This window comes from Salmo trutta, chromosome 40 (genome assembly GCF_901001165.1).
Source record: "Salmo trutta chromosome 40, fSalTru1.1, whole genome shotgun sequence".
In the NCBI taxonomy this organism is placed as follows: domain Eukaryota; kingdom Metazoa; phylum Chordata; class Actinopteri; order Salmoniformes; family Salmonidae; genus Salmo; species Salmo trutta.
Window position 1 is genome coordinate 7,856,228 of NC_042996.1, and position 20,827 is coordinate 7,877,054.

Consider the following 20,827-nt stretch of genomic DNA (forward strand, 5'->3'; position numbering starts at 1 on the left):
GCATCGACAGCACATGCTTCAGTGGTCTGGGAGTGTTTATATCCCTGTGAGTTTAACACTTCATGACTGAGAGCTGTCCTTCATGACAACAGAACCAACAACCATGACTTTTATCACCATCCTCATCTGGACACTTGCTTTCTGCTTCAAGGGTAAAGAAAATTAAGTTCCATGTTTGTATAATGAAAAGTCAATGAGTGAACTTAAAGGTTTTTAAGAATGTGTTATTAATACATGTTGATATTTGTTCTCTGTTGCAGAATCTAGAGGACAGATCACTGTGACTCAGTCACCTACAGTGAAAACTGTTCTCCCTGGACAGACAGTCTCTCTGAACTGTAAAGCCAGCAGTGATGTGTATCCTAACTGTTGGAGTTCAGGTAAACCATGTTTAGCCTGGTATCAACAGAAACCTGGAGAAACTCCTAAACTACTGGTCTACTATGGAAGCACCCTCTTCTCTGGGACTCCATCTAGATTCAGTGGCAGTGGATCTGGGAGTGACTTCACTCTGACCATCAGTGGAGTCCAGGCTGAAGATGCAGGAGATTACTACTGTCAGAGTTTCCACTATCCTGGTAGCACTCGATGGTTCACACAGTGATACAGAGCCGTACAAAAACCTCCCTCAGTCAGACTGCACAGTGACTGTACTGCTACAGATGGGACCTACTGCAGGTGCTGAGGGGGAAGAGACAGTGACATGGAACACTGATCAGTAGATGAGGTCAACTGTGGCACGACTATATGGTTAGAAAGCAATCATTCTATCAAGGCGAGACCCAGATGCAGACACAGGAGGCAGATGGTTGGAGTCTTACAATGTTTATTAATGTCACGTTCGTCGTATGGAGTAGACCAAAACGCAGCGGGAATGTGTATACTCATCTTCTTTATTTGAGAAGGAATGTGAACACTGAACAAAATACCGACGAAGACAGTCCTTAAAGGCAACACGCTATACATGGAACAACTACCCACCAACACAGTGACAAAAACCCCTTACTTAAATATGGCCTCCAATTAAAAGCAACGAATAACAGCTGCTTCTAATTGAAGGCCAAACCAAAAACCTTGAACATAGAAATAGACTAAATGGACACAGAGATATACCAACATAGAACATCGCCCAAAAACCCCCGAAACACACTAAACATCCCCTGCCACGCCCTGACCAAACTACAACAACAAACAACCCCTTTACTGGTCAGGACGTGACAGTACACCCCCCCCAAAGGTGCAGACCCCGGATGCACCTCAAACAAAAAACAAAAATAAACGCCAAAACAAAAATAATCCCAAACTAAAGGGAGGGAAGGGAGGGTGGCTACCGTCACCGACGGCTCCCGTGCTACACCCCCCCTCCCCAATCCTCCAACTACGGAGGTGGCTCAGGCTCCGGCCTTAGTCCCCAACCTAACCTGTCCACCCCCGCTGAAGGCTCAGGGCTAAGGCTGGAGACCTCGGGCTGAGGCGCGTCGCTGGAGACCTCGGGCTGAGACTCTGGCTGCGCCGGTTCCGGACTGTGGGCCGTCCCTGCAGGCTCCGGACTGTGGGCACTGTCGCCGGAAGCTCTGGACGGGGAACTGTCGCCGGAAGCTCTGGACGGGGAACTGTCGCCGGAAGCTCTGGACGGGGAACTGTCGCCGGAAGCTCTGGACGGGGAACTGTCGCCGGAAGCTCTGGACGGGGAACTGTCGCCGGAAGCTCTGGACGGGGAACTGTCGCCGGAAGCTCTGGACGGGGAACTGTCGCCGGAAGCTCTGGACGGGCACTGCGCACTGAAGGCCTGATGCATGGGGCTGGCTTTGGAGGCGCCAGACTATTTACACGCACCACAGGGCTAGCGCGAGGAGCAGGAGCAGGACGCACTGGAGGCCTGGTGCTGGCTTTGGAGGTGCCAAACTAGAGACACGCACCTTAGGGCTAGTGCGAGGAGCAGGAACAGGGTAAACAGGACCCTGAAGACGTATTGGAGGTCTGGAGCGCACGGCCTGCACCACCCTTCCTGGCTGGGTTGTAACAGTAGCCCTGCACGGGCGGAGTGCTGGCACAGGGCGAACTGGGCTGTGCAGAGGACTGATGGCTGCCGTGCGTAGAGCAGGCGCAGGGTAGCCTGGGCCTAGGAGACACACTGGTGGCCAGATGTGCTGCGCAGGCATACTTCTACCTGGCTGGATGCCCACTCTAGCACGGCACTTGCGAGGGGCTGGGATGTAGCGCACCGGGCTATGAGTGCGCATGGGCGAGATTGTGCGCACTTCCATAGACCGGCGCTCTCACCTCCAAACGCTCCCCATAATAAGCACGGGGAGTTGGCTCATGTCTATGACCTGACTTAGCCACACTCTCTGTGTGCCCCACCAAAAAAATGTATTGGGGCTGCCTCTCGCACTTGCCAATCGCCGCGTATAATGCCTCGTAATGGCGCTGCTCCGCCTTGGCTGCCTCCAGCTCCTCAGGTCGCCGGTACTCCCCAGCCTGGTGCCATGGTCCTGCCCCGTGGTCAAAACCAGGAAGACTGACAAAAGAGAATAGAAAAGGAGTACGGGGAAAAACACGCTGGTTAACTTGACTAAACATACAAGACGAACTAGCACAGAGAGACAGGAAACACAGGGATAAATACACTGGGGAAAATAAACACCTGGAGGGGGTGGAGACAATCACAGGGACAGGTGAAACAGATCAGAGCGTGACACATTCAGATCACATGACCCTCATCATCATCATGGTTATGACTTATAGTATTTGTCATCATGACCTATAAAAGTTCTTTGATGTTTTGAAACACAATACCTGTCCATTTGCAAAGCAAGATCTCCAGAAGTAAAAAAGTTATGGCCTCAACATTACAAAAGTTACATTCACTTCAGGCCCCCCAAAACAAGTCCTCATATGGACCTCACAACCAAATGTCTGATTTAAATGGATGTGATCATCTAGCATTATACTAACTGGTTTGATGAGCAGGTTAGTGACTGCTAGATCTGTGAATGAGACATGATGCGGGGCTCAACCATCAGACACATGTACATTACTGGTGGGAGGAGCTATATACAGTATCTACATAAAGTATAATAACCATTTTATCTGTCATTAATTGCATGGTGGCATATCTGTTGTGTCTTCCTCCCTGAATCCACCGTGAAGATTCAAACCAGTCCACTCACTCATCTGTCCCAGTCCACAGTATTTCAGGCAGTGGTCAACTGTTAGACTGGTAGCTGTGGGAGTGAAACTGAGGTTTACATAGAAGACCAAGGAGCTCTCCCATCTCCTTGCAAAGCTCTCTGAACAGCCTTGTTTGAAGAGGTCTCTTCGTGATCAGATTCACCATCTTTAAGACTGAGTCGAAAACAGCCCCTAGGTTAGGTTGTAATGCTTCGCTGGCCAAAGACTCCCTGTGCAGAATACAATGTGTCAGTTTCACATTGGGCACCACTCTGCGGACATGAGCTATGAATCCGGAGTTGCACCCAGTCATGCATAATCTGTGCAAATCCCAACACAATTTGCCCAGTCAATTTCTAAGTCTTTCAAACTAGTGTCTACCACCCTAAAAATGTAATCTCCCCTTGTTGTTTGTTGATGGTCACAGAAAAACAATTCCTCCTGGATATCATCAAATATGCATCTTGCATATACCATCAACTGCAGAATTTCAGCCACATCTACTGACTCATCTAATTGAAGAGAATTTATTGTGCTGATTCATCTCATCTATCACAGATGCTTGTATGTCAACTGACATCTCTTATTATTTTGCCCACTGTGTCATTGGAAAGTGGGACTGAGTCCACTTTTTTTGCTGCCTCCTCACTCAGATATACAGACATCCCTCAGGCAGGGTTTGATGAGATCCTCTCCTATAATGGGGGGCTTCTTTGCCTTGGCTATATTTAGGTTCACCTGGTATGAAGCTTTAAGGATAGCTCTGTTCCCTTTGAATGCCTGTTAGAGGGGAAGAGAAAGCCTCTGGTCAAAAACCACCAACAAACTATTGTTTAATTTAAAAAAAAATCTAAACATGAACTACTCTTGATTTATCTTATCAGCTGTGTGTGTTAGGGTCTACATCTGTGTGATGTGTTAAATCATTTTATTTAGAATAAAAAAGATGACTTGTATTTTAACAGCAACAGTTCCAACCTAGACTTGTTTTCAACAATAAGTTCTACAGTAGGCCTGATAATTTTTCATCTTCATCTGTACTGTTACTTAGGGTTGCACTATCAGTATCTTGCTAGCTTGCTTTGGGTAACATTAGCTATTAGCTGAGTATTGTTAGGGTTGAACTGGCTATTTGTTTGCATAACCTATATAATATACTGGGGAAGCTATGCTACAATATTAAGTATATAAACTACGGTCAAGTCAACTGCTGAAGACAAGAACTACACCCGGCGACAGGAAGTGCGTCACGAGGCTGGGACCAGCCTGCACGCCGACGATAGGATGAGCAAGTTTAAACCACGCTCCTCCTCCCTCTGACAGGCCAGCATTGAGCGGGAACCATCACTGTCAGAGTATATAAGAGAGAACAATAGGATGTGACGCTCTCTTCTGTCTGCCCTGCGAGGTGTCACAGAGAGACCGTATATATACGAACAACTAATTTACCATACACGTGTTTGCATTAATTAAAGTACAAATAAATCAGAAGTTACTATGAGCTGACTATTTTGTTCTGATACCAGAATCGAATTGACGCAACTTTAACAGTATGAGGGGGATCGTTTGAAAGAAAAACTCACATCTGCTTCTATGAGAGATGGTGCTCATCATCTGTTATAAAATGACAACAATGCCTTGCTAATTGACTTACTCTTCCACTGTCGAAGCACTGTTTCCTGAAGCATTCTGCCCTGTTCTGGGTTTACCGTCATGCTGTGGATGTTTGGTCAAGACGTGTCGTTTAAATATGTTCGTTTTGAGAGACTCATTACTAAGCACTTCCCCGCACAAAACACGTTGCGGGCGATCCTCGTTATTTCTCAAAGTTTGTGCAAAACCAAGAGAGAGAAACTCATCGCTGTATTTCATGACGATTGAGCTCAGTCAGAACTTGTGGCTGGCTTGAGTCAATTTGATAACAGCGGTAAGTGATGGCGAGCGGGAATGACAAGTCAGCGGCTGACAGCACATCATCTGCTGCTGAAAACAGAGCTGTAGCTTGTGGGTCTCGGAGTGGTCTTCAAGAAAACTGCAGAAAACAGATCCGGTAAACTAGGCACACATCTTCCTCCCACTTGCGCAGCTACCAAACTGAGCTGAGATGCTGCTGCTAAACAGTGAGCGCAGTTGCACTTGGCCAAATCAATTAAATAATTATACGTTTACTCTGACACGTCGCGACCCACTTTGGGTTCGACCCATACTTTATGAAAGGCTGCCTTAGTCAGCTAATGAGACCTGCCAAGAAGAAGTGCCATATGCCTTTCAATGCATGACTTTGAACACCTTGAAATGCATTCGTTATGAGAAATGTGCTATATATATATATATATATATATATATATATATATATGTTGTAAACGTGCTATATACACACGTTTGACGTGATTGATGACATTACAGCTGTAGAATATTTAATAACCTGTTATTTTCACATGAGGCCAAGTGCAGTTGTTCCTTAAACTTTTAATTGATAACTTGGTATTTTATCATATGACATATCAATCGTATAGTTAGAAGGATTCTATAAATCAAGACTGAATGCATGTACCACTCTGAATAAATAAATACTGTGCCTTTGAAGATTTGTCTCTGGTAATGAAACTACAATACAGGCTGGATGTAAATAGACTTTTAGATTCATTCTCAATGACAACATTCCAGAACTGAGTTATCACGCATCAAAATCTGGTATCCGGGTTAATCTGGTTAATGATTATATCATTGATATAAGACGCTCAAACTTAACTTAATAGCTACACTCACCGACACTGGATAAACTTTATCCCGCTTACTGGCCCTGACCAAACCAGTTAGTTGCCGCTCACTATAGCTGCACTTCTCCACATTGCCAGAATTATAGTGATCCTCTCTCCTTTAAATGCTCTTGTGCTCATCCTTGAAAAATGACATAAGTTCTGAAATAGACACCAAATTCAACATACTTGTCACGGTTGTCGTAGAGTGGACCAAAACGCAGCAGGAATATGTGCACTCATCTTCTTTTATTTGGACAAAGAATGTAAACCAAAGGACAACGACTAATAATTTGCCAGTAAGGCACAAAGCTATACACAGCACAATCTCCCACAAACAACCCATGAAAACAAACTCCTAATTATAGGACCTTCAATCAGAAGCAATGATAACCAGCTGCTTCCAATTGAAGGTCCAACCCCAATAAACTAAACATAGAAATAGACTAGACTAGACAGAACATAGAAATACACTAACATAGAACAGTGCCCAAAAACCCCGGAATACATAAATCAAACACCCCTCTACATAGACACACACCCCGAACCACATAAACCAAATACCCCCTGCCACGTCCTGACTAAACTACAATAACAAATAACCCCTATACTGGTCAGGACGTGACAATACTGTACAAACAATTATCTAGGCTAAATAAAACTAAATTATATTTTTTTATCTATTGCTCTCTAAACTGGCGGCTAGCCAGGCGTTAAAATAGAACTTGGTTCTATTTTTTACACTTGAGGCGCTGCAGGTCCCGCCTCTCCCATTATTTCATTGGATTTTAGGCGTATATACCCACAAAAGATGAACTGAAATCCACACTCCAGTCCAGTTGGGGGTGGTAATCTACCTTAAACTTGGTTGCCAACCGACATATAAAGTCCACAAAAGAAGAAGAAGATTACTACTACTACTACTACTACTACTACTACTACTACTGCTGCTGAAGGAGGAGAGATTACTAGAAACTAACTAGGTTTCCCCTTTTATCTGTGGATTAAATGTCAGAGTAGAGAACACATGATTTTGTGTGACTCAAAATGGGTCAAAATTCTACAAAGATCCAGAAAAAAAGGACCTTGTGCATTTCAGGTAAAATAACAACCCACTGTTAATATCCCAGGACAAATTAGCTAGCAACAGCTTAAAACTGTTGTGCTAATTAAAGAAGCAATAAAACTGGCCTTCTTTAGACTAGTTGAATATCTGGAGCATTAGTATTTGTGGGTTCAATTATAGGCTCAAAATGGCCAGAAACAAAGTCCTTTCATCTGAACTCGTTAGTCTATTCTTGTTCTGAGAAATGAAGGCTATTCCATGCGAGAAATTGCCAAGAAGCTGAAGATCTCGTACAACGCTGTGTCTCAACGTCAACCAGTCTCAAAGTCAACAGTGAAGAGGCGACTCCAGGATGCTGGCCTTCTAGGCAGAGTTGCAAAGAAAAAGCAATATCTCAGACTAGCCAATAACAATAAAAGATTAAGACGGGCAAAAGAACACAGACACTGGACAGAGGAACTCTGCCTAGAAGGCCAGCATCCCGGAGTCGCCTCTTCACTGTTGACGTGGAGACTGGTGTTTTGCGGGTACTATTTAATGAAGCTGCCAGAGGACGTGTGTGATGTCTGTTTCTCAAACTAGACACTCTAATGTACTTGTCCTCTTGCTCAGTTGTGCAACGGGGCCTCCTCCCACTGTGAAGGGAGTATGGGGGTTTGGGTCAATATTTGGGGGAAGCCTGGCTTCCCTTTGCATCCATGAATACATGCCACTGGTAAGTAACTACAAGTAAAGTTACAGTAAAAGCTTATCTTCAGCAAAGTACACATCAAAATAAAGTGATTTCGAAATGCCTTCTTACAGTGAATGTCAAAGTTAGAATGGTCGAAGAAGTCAAATAAAAACACTAAAGTAATATGATACAAAGCAGATTTATGAACCAAACAAGTATAAAGTTGTTAAATAACTAGAGTTACTAGTCATACGGTGTCAGTTATACATGTTATACAGATATTGTTTAGGAATTGATCTGATCAGAATAGCCTACTCATATTGTATTTGAAGAATTTGAACATAAATTAGTTTTAATCACATATCAACCACATTAGATCATGAAGTCGGTTATGTACGTAAATTATTTTGTACATTCAACAGCTAATTTAAAAGCTTAAACTTAAGCTGGGCATTTTCTTTAGGAATACGTCTTGTTTTTCATTTCAAGATAGAAAATCCTTTTAGCCTTTGTTGGACTATGGTGATATTCTGGAATGTTCCAGGATCTTACCTGCACACACTAGACAGTCTACCATGATAATCTTAGATTTGTAACTAACACAAGCCCTCTAACACATCACTGTACCTTGTATCAGTTAGCAGGATGGCCATCCTTAACTGTGAGGCAACATATTCACTGGTACATGTTTGTCTATGAGGACATTTTAGGACAGCTGCCAATATATTTAAGAACTTTATTCACACTACAGTCATGGACATTACTGTCTGAGATCACAGAACTATATTTTATATAATGTCCCCAACATAAGAACTGAGTTTGGTAAGAGTGATTTTATATAATGTCCCCAACATAAGAACTGAGTTTGGTAAGAGTGTTTTTATATAATGTCCCCAACATAAGACCTGAGTTTGGTAAGAGTGTTTTTATATAATGTCCCCAACATAAGACCTGAGTTTGGTAAGAGTGTTTTTATATAATGTCCCCAACATAAGACCTGAGTTTGGTAAGAGTGATTTTATATAATGTCCCCAACATAAGAACTGAGTTTGGTAAGAGTGTTTTTAGATTTGCTGCCTCATCATCTTGGAACATTTTGAAAAAGGACTTCAAATTAGATCATCGAACTCGGATTATTGATTTTAAATCCTGGATATGAGGACTGCTGACCAATGACTGCACATGTTTTTAAACCTACTCTTTTACGCAGTTTGCACTGTTTTAACTTCCATTCATTGTTATGTTGTGGTGTTGTGTCTCATGTGTATACTGTATGGATGCTGCTCTCTTGGCCAGGGCTCACTTGAAAAACATGTAGATCTCAATGTGACTTCTCATGTAAATAAAGGATAAATAAAATGAAATCTTAAAATGTAGAAAGGATGCTGGGTTTCATGCATTGTAATTATGGCCTACAGAGTCCCAGTGTGTCTGATCAGAGACACGGGAGAGGAGGGAGCTGAACTCAGTCAGGAACAGATTAACAGTCCTGTACAGTGGAGCCCCTCTTCATTCAGTGGCAGTCCACTGGTGCTGTGTGGTTTTAAATATACTTAAGTATCAAAAGTAAAAGTATAAATCATTTCAAATTCCGTTTATGCATACCAGACAGCGCTATTTCTTGTTTTTTTTAGTTATTTACGGATAGCCAGGGGCACACTCCAACACCCAGACATAATTTACAAACGAAGCATGTGTGTTTAATGAGTCCGGCAGATCAGAGGGAGTAGGGATGACTTGGGATAATGCGTGAATTGGACAATTTTCATGTCCTGCTAAGCATGAAAAAGTACTTTTGGGTGTCAGGGAAAATGTATGGAGTAAAAAATACATTATTTTCTTTAGAAATGTACTGAAGTAAAAGTTGGCAAAAATAGAAATATTATAGTAAAGTACAGATACCCCAAAAAACTACTAAAGTAGTACTTTCATGTATTTTTATTTAAGTACTTTACACCACTGGGTAAGCCTACTGTTAGTAAAACACCCCAAAAATACGTCCAGACCGGAGAGTTGTGATTGTCCATTCCATATTGTCCATTTTTATGACCTGTCCTGTTTTTAGGATATGTTGTTTGTTAACATTACAGCACATTCTTTATTTGATTGAGCGCCATTTAGGTTAGAGAAATTGATCGGAGAAACCTGCATGATGTAAGTGTCCGTCTCATTACACTGTCATACATTGATCTCTGTCCTGTAGGCTACAGAAAAACCACGTACTCTTTCTACCATATCCTATATCTGCTACATGATTTATGTTAGATGATTATTTTCGACGGAACGTAGGTGGAACGCCGCAGAGTTGTGTCTCTCCAACAGCACCCTGGAGAGGCGCGCTGGGAATGGACAAGCAAAATGTGTTGCGCTCCTGCCTTTGTCAAAGCGGGCACTGCTTATCATAGGGCTGCATCAACGCTCACCTAAAAAGCCCATATGCCACTGGTTGAGAGAAATGATCATTGTTTTTGGGCAGAATTATGTGAGGTTTTATGTGTTGCTGGATGTTCGTCTTGGTCAGTTTAGCTCAGAAAATGCCGCCCTTGTCAATCTAATGCCATAGGCGGCCGCCTAATCCTGCCTAATGAGCGGGCTGGCCGTGCCAATGATCACTGGAAGGTGGAAACTGACTGGAATTCCTCTTTTCCATAGATATCAATATGTTACCATAGCATATTACCATAACACTAATAAACAGATAAAGTGATATGTTCTGAAGTTACATGATATATCACTTAAAAAAATATCCATTATTCATTATATTTTTGTCTTGCTAAAAAAACTATAAATCAATAATAGCATTGTATTTATGCCCTTTTTATTCACGCAATTGAACATTACTTGAAAGTTACAATCGCTTCAGGCTCCCAACCCCTCAAAACATCCCCAAATGGACCTTACTGTGGAAATTCAATGGATGTGATCATCTACAGCAGCATATTAACTTTTATCATGAGTAGGTTACCGACTGTTAGCTCTGTGAATGAGACCTGATGCTGGATTCAACATGAGACACATGTAAACTACTTGTACATAAACTATCATCATGAAGTATAATACCCATTTTATCTGTCATGAATTACATGGTGGCATATCTGTTATGTCTCCCTTCCTGAATCCACCATAGAGGTTAAAACAAGTCCAATCCCTCACATCTGGCCCAGTCCAGGGTATTTCAGGCAGTGAAACTGTTAAACTGCTTGACTGGTAGCTGTGGGAGTGAAACTGAGATTTACATAGACAGGGCTGGGTGGTTCTGCTTGTCCCAGAATAGAACAGCACTGTCACCAGATGTTCACTCTGTTCCCAGGGGGTTGGAGGTAGAAAAGACTCTATGACTATATTGAAGATGTGATACCGGTGGAATGATGTGGATCTTGTAAAACAAATGTAGCTTAATACAGGTGTGATCGATCAAATGTTCATTAACATTAGCTTACTGTCTTTATGAGTCTATACAGTGCCTTGTAAAAGTATTCACCCCCTTGGCGTTTTTCCTATTATGTTGCATTAAAAACTGTAATTTAAATAGATTTCTATTTGGATTTCATGTAATGGACATACACAAACAGTCCAAATTGGTCAAGTGAAATTAAAAAAATTACTTGTTTCAGAAAATTCTAAAAAAATCAAAAACGTAAAAGTGGTGCGCGCATATGTATTCGACCCCTTTGCTATGAAGCCCCTAAATAAGATCTGGTGCAACCAATTACATTCAGAATTTACATAATTAGCTAAATAAAGCCCACCTTTGTGCAATCTAAGTGTCACATGATCTCAGTATATATACACCTGTTCTGAAAGGCACCAGAGTCTGCAACACCACTAAGCAAGGGGCACCACCAAGCAAGTGGCAAAATGAAGACCAAGGAGCTCTCCAAACAGGTCAGGGACAAAGTTGTGGAGAAGTACAGATCAGGGTTGGTTTTAAAAAAAAATATCAAAAACTTTGAACATCCCACGAGCAGCATTAAATCCATTATTAAAAAATGTAAAGACTATGGCACCACAACAAACCTGCCAAGAGAGGGCCGCCCACCAAAACTCACAGACCAGGCAAGGAGGGCACTAATCAGAGAGGCAACAAAGAGACCAAAGATAACCCTGAAGGAGCTGCAAAGCTCCACAGTGGAGATTGGAGTATCTGTCCATAGGACCACTTTAAGCCGTACACTCCACAGGGCTGGGCTTTACGGAAGAGTGGCCAGAAAAAACATAAGCAAACATGTTTGGTGTTTGCCAAAAGGCATGTGGGAGACTCCCCAAACATATGGAAGAAGGTACTCTGGTCAGATGAGACTAAAATTGAGCTTTTTGGCCATCAAGGAAAACGCTATGTCCGGCGCAAACCCAACACCTCTCATCACCCCGGGAACAACGTCCATGGTGGTGGCAGCATCATGCTGTGGGGATGTTTTTCATCGGCAGGGACTGGGAAACTGGTCAATATTGAAGGAATGATGGATAGCGCTAAATACTGGGAAATTCTTGAGGGAAACCTGTTTCAGTCTTCCAGAGATTTGAGACTGGGACGGAGGTTCACCTTCCAGCAGGACAATGACCCTAAGCATACTGATAAAGCAACACTCAAGTGGTTTAAGGGGAACATTTAAATGTCTTGGAATGGCCTAGTCAAAGCCCAGACCTCAATCCAATTGAAAATCTGTGATATGATTTAAGGATTGCTGTACATCAGTGGAACCCATCCAACTTGAAGGAGCTGGAGAAGTTTTGTCTTGAAGAATGGGCAAAAATCCCAGTGGCTAGATGTGCCAAGCTTATAGAGACATACACCAAGAGACTTGCAGCTGTAATTGTCCAAAAGGTGGCTCTACAAAGTATTGACTTTGGGGTGGTGAATAGTTTTGCATGTTCAAGTTTTCAGTTTTTTTTGTCTTATTTCTTGTTTGTTTCACAATAAAAAATATTTTGCATCTTCAAAGTGGTAGGCATGTAGTGTAAATCAAATGATAAAACCCCACAAAAAATATATTTTAATTTCAGGTTGTAAGGCAACAGAATAGGAAAAATGCCAAGGGGGGCAAATACTTTCACAAGCCACTGTAAATCAAGCAGGCCAAAAACTGTTCCAAAGATATGAATCAAAATAACCATCACCTACTACATGTGGCTAGACCTGTCCTGCTAATCTTTAAACATTGTACTATCTAGACCTCTCCTGTTAATCTGTTAACATTGTAGTATCTAGACCTCTCCTTTTAATCTGTTAACGTTGTAGCATCTTGTGTTAATATGTACTGCTATAAAATGGCACCGGAGAAGAAGGCAGACATTTTACATGTCATTTTTTTGCGTTGTTTGTAACTTGTATTTTTACTTATTATTCCTCCGATGGCATTGAGGAGCACATCACATCAGTCATTGGCTTCATCAATAAGTGCATCGATGACGTCGTCCCCACAGTTTTTTTTTTGTGACCGACCGACCGTACAAACCCAACCAAAAGCCATGGATTACAGGCAGCAGCCGCACTGAGTTAAAGACTAGAGCTGCCGCTTTCAAGGAGCGGGACTCTAACCCGGAAGCTTATAAAAAATCCCGCTAACCATCAAACAGGCAAAGCATCAATACAGGACTAAGATCGAATCGTACTACACCAGCTCTGACGCTAGTCAGATGTGGCAGGGCTTGCAAACCATTACAGACTACAAAGGGAAGCACAGCTAAGAGCTGCACAGTGAAATGAGCCTACCAGACGAGCTAAACTACTTCTATGCTCTCTTCTAGGCAAATAACACTGAAACATGCATGAGAGCACCAACTGTCACGGAAGACTGTGTGATCACGCTCTCCGCAGCCGATGTGACTAAGACCTTTAAACAGGTCAACATTCACAAGGCTGCAGGGCCAGGCGGATTATCAGGGCGTGTACTGCGAGCATGCTCTGACCAACTGGCAAGTGTCTTCACTGGCATTTTCAATCTCTCCCTGTCCGAGTCTGTAATATCAACACATTTCAAGCAGACCACCATAGTGCCTGTGCCCAAGAACACTAAGGTAACCTGCCTAAATGACTACCGACCCGTAGCACTCACTTCTGTAGACATGAAGTGCTTTGAAAGGCTGGTCATGGCTCACATCTACACCATCATCCCAGCAACTCTAGATGCACTCCAATTTGCATACCACCCCAACAGATCCACATATGATGCAATCTCTATTGCACTCCACACTGCTCTTTCCCACCTGGACAAAAGGAACACCTATGTGAGAATGCTATTTATTGACAGGTCAGCATTCAACACCACAGCGCCCTCAAAGCTCATCAATAAACTTAAGGACCCTGGGACTAAACCTCTCCATCTGCAATTGGATCCTGGACTTCCTGACGGGCAGCTCCCAGGTGGTAAGGGTAGGTAAGAACACATCTGCCATGCTGATCCTCAACACGGGGGCCCCTCAGGGGTGCTAAGTCCCCTCCTGTACTTCCTGTTCACCCTTGACTGCATGGCCGAGCATGACTCCAACACCATAAATTAAGTTTGCCGACGACACAACAGTGGTAGGCCTGATCACCGACAATGACGAGACAGCCTATAGGGAGGAGGTCAGAGACCTGGCCATGTGGTGCCAGGACAACAACCTCTCCCTCAATGTGATCAAGACTAAGGAGAGTGTTGTGGACTACAGGAAAAAGAGGACCGAGCACGCCCCCATTCTCATCGATGGCGCTGCAGTGGAGCAGGTTGAGAGCTTCACATCACCAACAAACTAACATGGTCCAAGCACACCAAGACAGTCGTGAAGAGGGCACGACCAAACCTATTCCCCTTCAGGAGACTGAAAAGATTTGGCATGGGTCCTCAGATCCTCAAAAGGTTCTACAGCTACAACATCGAGAGCATCCTGACTGGTTGCTTCACTGCCTGGTATGGCAACTGCTCGGCCTCCGACCGCAAGGTAGTACAGAGGGTAGTGCGAACGGCCCAGTACATCACTGGGGCCAAGCTTCCTGCCATCCAGGACCGCGGTGTCAGAGGAAGGCCCTAAAAATTGTCAGACTCCAGCCACCCTAGTCATAGACTGTTCCTCTGGTACCGCATGGCAAGCAGTACCGGAGCACCATGTCTAGGTCCAAGAGGCTTCTAAACAGCTTCTACCCCCAAGCCATGAGATTCCTGAACATCTAGTCAAATGGCTACCCAGAATATTTGCATTGCACTTTAATAACTCTACCTACATGTTCGTACTACCTCTAACTGGTGGCCCCGCACATTGACTGTGTATCGGTACCCCCCTGTATACAGTCTCGCTACTGTTATTCTACTGCTGCTCTTTAATTATTTGTTACTTTTATCTCTTCTTCATATATGTATTTTGAAACTGCATTGTTGATTAGGGGCTCATATATAAGCATTTCTCTGTAAGGTCTACGTTGCATTCAGGTCATATGACTAGTAACATTTGATTTGATTTGCTGGTTGAAGATGATGTGGTTTCAAGTGAGAACATAAATAACTAAGCAATAACATTTTGGTCTGATAGTTTTCAAAGAAACTGTGAATCAGGCTTTATTAATATATGTCTATACCATTCAACATCATTTAAGATTACAGTGTAATTATCAAAGAGACAAAAAAATATTTGTTCCAAAGGGAAATCTTTATTTTCATCTATTCATCAAAGCATCAAAGGAAACATTCCTACAGTATCTAATAGTAATAAAACAGAACACATCAAATCTAACACTGATACAACCTCAGTCTACAGAGGATTGACACATGAACTCAAGCAAAGCCCTCTGTTTGTCTACATGTCAGTGATCAATAAGACAGAGAACATCTGTCAAAGCAGAGGAACCAGCAGCCTCTCTCCACAGGGGTGTGTGACTGAGGGGTCCTACCCAGAACAGTCAGCCTTCCTCAGGGTCTTGGTGACTGGAGTCTGGGAATTCTGCTGGGCTTCACAGGTCACCTCTCCTGCCTTGGTCCACTCCTGGCCAGTGAGAGTCAGGGTGCTGCTCCAGCTGTACAGGCCGTCCTTTTCCAGGACCCTAGAACTGGCCTCCTGCTTCTGGCTGGTCCCGTCCACTTTCCAGCTCATGGTCCAGTCTGAGGGGAAGCCCTTGTTGGCCAGACACGTCAGTGTGGCTGTTGTTGTACTGGACAGCTCCTCACTAGAGGGGGGCAGGACGGTGAGGGTGGGGGCACTGTTACCTGGAACAAACAGAACACATCAACTAAGTAATTACAAGAAGTTCAGCAACAGTAAGAGATTATCTTCAGCAAAGGTCACAACAAAATAAAGTGAATTGGAAATGCCCTCTAAATATGAATGTAGAAGTTAGATTGTTTAGAAGATGTGGAGAAAACATTAAAGTAACATGATACAGAGCAGATTTATGAACCAAACAAGTATAAAGTGGTAAAATAACTACAGTTACTAGTCATACGGTATTAGTTATACATGTCATACAGATATTGTTTAGGAATGGATCTGATCAGAATAGCCTAGTCATATTCATAGTATTTTCATCACATATCATCCATGTTAGATTATGAAGTCAGTTACAACCATAACTGAGACCCTTTGTCTTCACACTAACAGTGAAGTCTACCATGAGTACAATGCAGCAATGATTAATACTATATACAATACTATTAGTTATTATACCAGAATTAGGAGTGATATTCTGCCATTATACAAATCAGACATACAAATAAACCTACAATTTATCATTTTGATTCAATAAATATTTATTTGAAAGAAGGCTCAGTCAAAAGTCACATTTAACCAAAAATATTTGAGTTAAAGACAATAAAAATATATATTTCAAAATCTCACAAACAGTAATACACAATGCAACAACTATATTCCATATTATTTAATAGTTATACTAGAACTATCCTCTGCAATCCATCAAACCACACATTTAAATAAACACCTACATTTGAACATGTTGGTTAAGTAACATTTCATTTGAAAGAAGGCTTAGTCAAAAGTAATAGAATTTTTTTTTAAATTAGAAATTAAAATATGTAAAAATCGCAATATTTTCATGGAGACCGAGTTACAAAGTAAAATACCCCAAAAAATTATCTGAAAGAAATATCAAAGAGCTTGTTACTTACTTCCAACATCAAGTCTGGTGCCGCTACCAAAAGTGTACCACAGTGATACAATCCCTATTACTGCTCGTACAAAAACATCCTGCAGATTTGGCAAGCTTAATTTCTTTAGACTGTGGTTCAAATAATTAACTCTGATATAGTATGAATACTTTTCAGAAATGATTTAATCTACTCAATTAGAAATAAAGTGTTTTACATTTTGATTTCCTTAACATTGACCAAACCTGACTTTTTCTAGTACATTTCCTACTACTGTAGGTGCAGTATGTTTTTTCACACAACTAATCTAAAATGTAGGCTAATCACTTTCATAGTTTAAAGGCAGGTCAAATTTGATTAGACGTTTATAACATTTATATTCAAATTGGCCATAGTATGTGTAGGCCTAGTGTATTTTTTTTAAATCATCTAAAAAAGTTCATTTGAAAAATCCTCAGTATCAAGGCAAAATGTATTGAGATATTAAAACACGGCATCAAAAGGTGAATAAAATAGTTAATTTTGTTCTTTACTTACTTCCAACGTCAAGTCTGGTGCCACTACCAAAAGTCCACCACAGTGATACAATCCCTATTACTGCTGGTACAAAAACCTCTCTGTGTTGTGTTGCTGCAGCTGTTACAGTGAAGATCACTCATACAGAATCATAATCAACACAAATACACTTTAACATCTTCCAGGTAGAACAAACTCTTTATATTAGCTGTTTCTAGGTAATACAAATATGAATTGTATCTTAAATCCACTGTCACGGTTGTCGTAGGATGAAGAAGGAGCGGACCAAAGTGCAGCGTGTGTGTCGTTCCACATTTTATTTATACTGTGAAACCATGCAATACATAAATAAACTGAATGACAAAAACAACAAAACGAGACACAGAGGTGAAAAATACACTACTCAAAATTAATCTCCCACAAACCCAGGTGGGACAAACACCAACTTAAATATGACCTCCAATTAGAGACAACGATGACCAGCTGCCTCTAATTGGAGATCAGCCCAAAAAATCCAACATATAAATACAAAACTAGAACATAAACATAGAAAAACAAAACATAGAAAAACACCCCCTGTCACCATAAAAATAACCTCTTACTATGGTCAGAACGTGACATCCAGATTAGTATTTTTTCCTTCTTCTGTGTATCAGGTGTTTTCCTAGTCCGTAGGTACAGTCCAGCATTAGATCAGTGTTGCTAGTATTCCTCCATATTGTCCATATGAAAGACAACAGCAGCAGCAGCAGTGATAGTGATCCATGTTGTATATTCCTTTATTAAACATGTTGATCTCAGATTTAACAGTGGTGGTAAAGTCACAGAGGACAGACAACACTACCAGAGGAATCCTACCAGCTTTAGTTTAGAGAAGTGTTCACTAACTGATTAGAGGAACTTACATGAGAGACCAAGCAAGAGTGAACAGACAGTTCATTATATCTGATCATCATCAGAATAAAAATATGATGGTGGTGTGACATAAAAGTTGCCAGTTAAAAGGAATGAAGTAAACAGTTGCTGTTTGATGTTATTAAAGGGGCGGCATGTATCTAGCGGTTAGAGTGTTGGGCCAGTAACCGAAAGGTTGCTAGTTCAAATCCCCAGGCCGACACGGTGAAACAACTGTCGATGTTCCCTTTAGCAAGGCATTTAACCCTAATTGCTCCAGGGTCGCAGTTGATAATGGCAGATCCTGGTCGTGACCCCCCTTTCCGAGGCTGTCTCAGGGGGAGTTGGGATATAAAAAAAATAAACATTATTAATTCACACATGCGTGAAATAGGACAAATATAAGCACCACCTAGTTATTATAAAAGAAAGCTCATGCAGGACAAAATATATTCTAATGGGAGCCTACTTGGAAACTGAAATAGATTTGAAACATTAATTTGCATAATGCATCTGCCCTTCTGCTCTTAGAGCATTTATAGACTTGTGAGTTTAACACTTCATGACTGAGAGCTGTCCTTCATGACAACAGAACCCACAACAACCATGACTTTTATCACCATGTTAATCTGGACACTTGCTTTCTACATCAAGGGTAAAAAACAATAAGAATTATGTGTTTGTACAATGAAAAGTAAACACTTTGAGTGAACTGAAAGACTGAGATTCTGTTTTTAATTCCAGGTAATGTACAATTACTTGTTTTCTCTGTTTCAGAATCCAGAGGACAGATCACTGTGACCCAGACTCCTGCAGTGAAAGCTGTTCTCCCAGGACAGACAGTCTCTCTGAACTGTAAAACCAGCAGTAATGTGTATAGTGATTGTTACAATGGTCAGTCAGGGGGCCATCAGTGTCTATCCTGGTACCAACAGAAACCAGGAGAAAAACCCAAACTAATGATACTCCCAGGGAACAAACTCCATTCTGGGACTCCATCTAGATTCAGTTGTAGTGGATCTGGGAGTGACTTCACTCTGACCATCAGTGGAGTCCAGGCTGAAGATGCAGGAGATTACTACTGTCAGAGTGTACACTCAAACTGGCTTGGTAGCACCTTTTGGTCCACAGTGATACAGAGCCGTACAAAAACCTCCCTCAGTCAGACTGCACAGTGACTGTACTGCTACAGCTGGGACCTACTGCAGGTGCTGAGGGGGAAGAGACAGTGACATGGAACACTGATCAGTAGAGGAGGTCAACTTTGAATATGTTTAGAAAGCATCATTCAGATCACATGTTCCCCATCATCATCATCATCATCATCGTTATCAAGGTTGTGACTATTTATGTTTGTCATGACCTGAAAGTTCACTTATAAAAGTTAGATGTTTTGAAACCCATCTTTTATTTAATTTTACCTTTATTCAGGTTAGTCTCTGAGATTAAACATCTATTTTACGAGAGACCTGGTCAATATAGCATCACAAAGTTTTACACACAATTTCAACATAAAACACAAAGCACTACAGATTAAAAACATCAATTTACAAATTGAGAAGACAATCATTATTTGGGGAGATGTGGTGCATTTAGGGGTTAAAACATTGACAACCCCCCACTTCATTGTCCACCATAGTTTTTACCCTCGCTACAGTAGTCAGTCAAAGAGACAAGCTCCTGCAATTTCATGTCCCTTTGAAGCTCCTTCCAAGTGAAAGAGCCAGAGAACTGGAACACTTTTTTACCCAGCTCTGTACAGTCAACAAGACATAGTCATGTGTAGACGATAGTTGTCATTTGTCTGCTGGTCAATGTAGGTACATCGATCAAATGTGAGCCATTACCAGTCCACATGAGAAGCCAAACAAAAGGTGTTATGACCTCAACATGAATTCAAAGTTATAACCACTTCAGCCCCCCAGAACAAGTTCCCATATCAAATGTCTGATGTAAGTGGATGTATTAATCTACGGCAAATTATAAACTTTTTGTCCTGAGTAGGTTACTGACTGCTAGACCTGTGATTGAGACCTGATGCTGGACTGAACCATGACACACATATACACTACACTATCTACAATATCTACACTATCTACACTACACACATACACTATCTACAGTATATACACTATCTACATAAAGTATAATACTCATTTTATCTGTCATTAATTACATTATGGCAAATATGTTATGTTTCACTTCCTGCATCCACCATAGAGGTTAAAACCAGCCAATCCCTCAAATCTGGCCCAGTCCAGGCTATTTCAGTCTGTGAAACTGTTCAACTGCTAGACTGGTAGCTGTGGAAATGAAACTGAGGTTTACATAGACAGGGCTGAGTGGTTCTGCTTGTCCCAGAATAGAGCAGTACTGTCACCAGATGTTCACCGTCCCCAGAGTGTTGGAGGTAGAGAAGACCAGGGGAAATAATGAAGTGTAGAATACACATTGTTGAAAACCATTGCTAAAACATCTAATTTAATAAACATTGTAAATATACATATGTTATGAAAAGTAACTATTTAGAAGGGAGAGTTCTGAGAGCAGATCTTAGAGGTTTATTATCAAACATCACTAATCATTATCACTGGTATTGATGCTACATTATAACTGCATGATTCATTTGTAGAAATTAATGCAGAGTATTTGTTGGATCAGATACACTTTTAAT

General features: G+C 41.6%; 1 long non-coding RNA gene and 2 gene segments (V, D, J or C); 2 read left to right on the forward strand and 1 right to left on the reverse strand.

Moving 5' to 3' along the window:
- On the forward strand, positions 1-714 carry LOC115180095 (Ig kappa chain V region 3547-like). The segment is given in 2 exon segments: positions 1-152; positions 261-714. Coding segments are annotated over 2 exon segments (414 nt in total).
- Positions 715-15,276: 14,562 nt separating this feature from the next.
- LOC115180132 (Ig kappa-b4 chain C region-like) lies at positions 15,277-17,880 on the reverse strand. The segment is given in 3 exon segments: positions 15,277-15,849; positions 17,281-17,397; positions 17,862-17,880. Coding segments are annotated over 3 exon segments (453 nt in total).
- A 105-nt stretch (positions 17,881-17,985) lies between these two features.
- Positions 17,986-19,707, forward strand: LOC115180097 (uncharacterized). Its single transcript, XR_003873036.1, has 2 exons — positions 17,986-18,808; positions 18,931-19,707. It is a non-coding gene; the product is annotated as an uncharacterized LOC115180097 (long non-coding RNA).
- Positions 19,708-20,827: the final 1,120 nt, after the last annotated feature.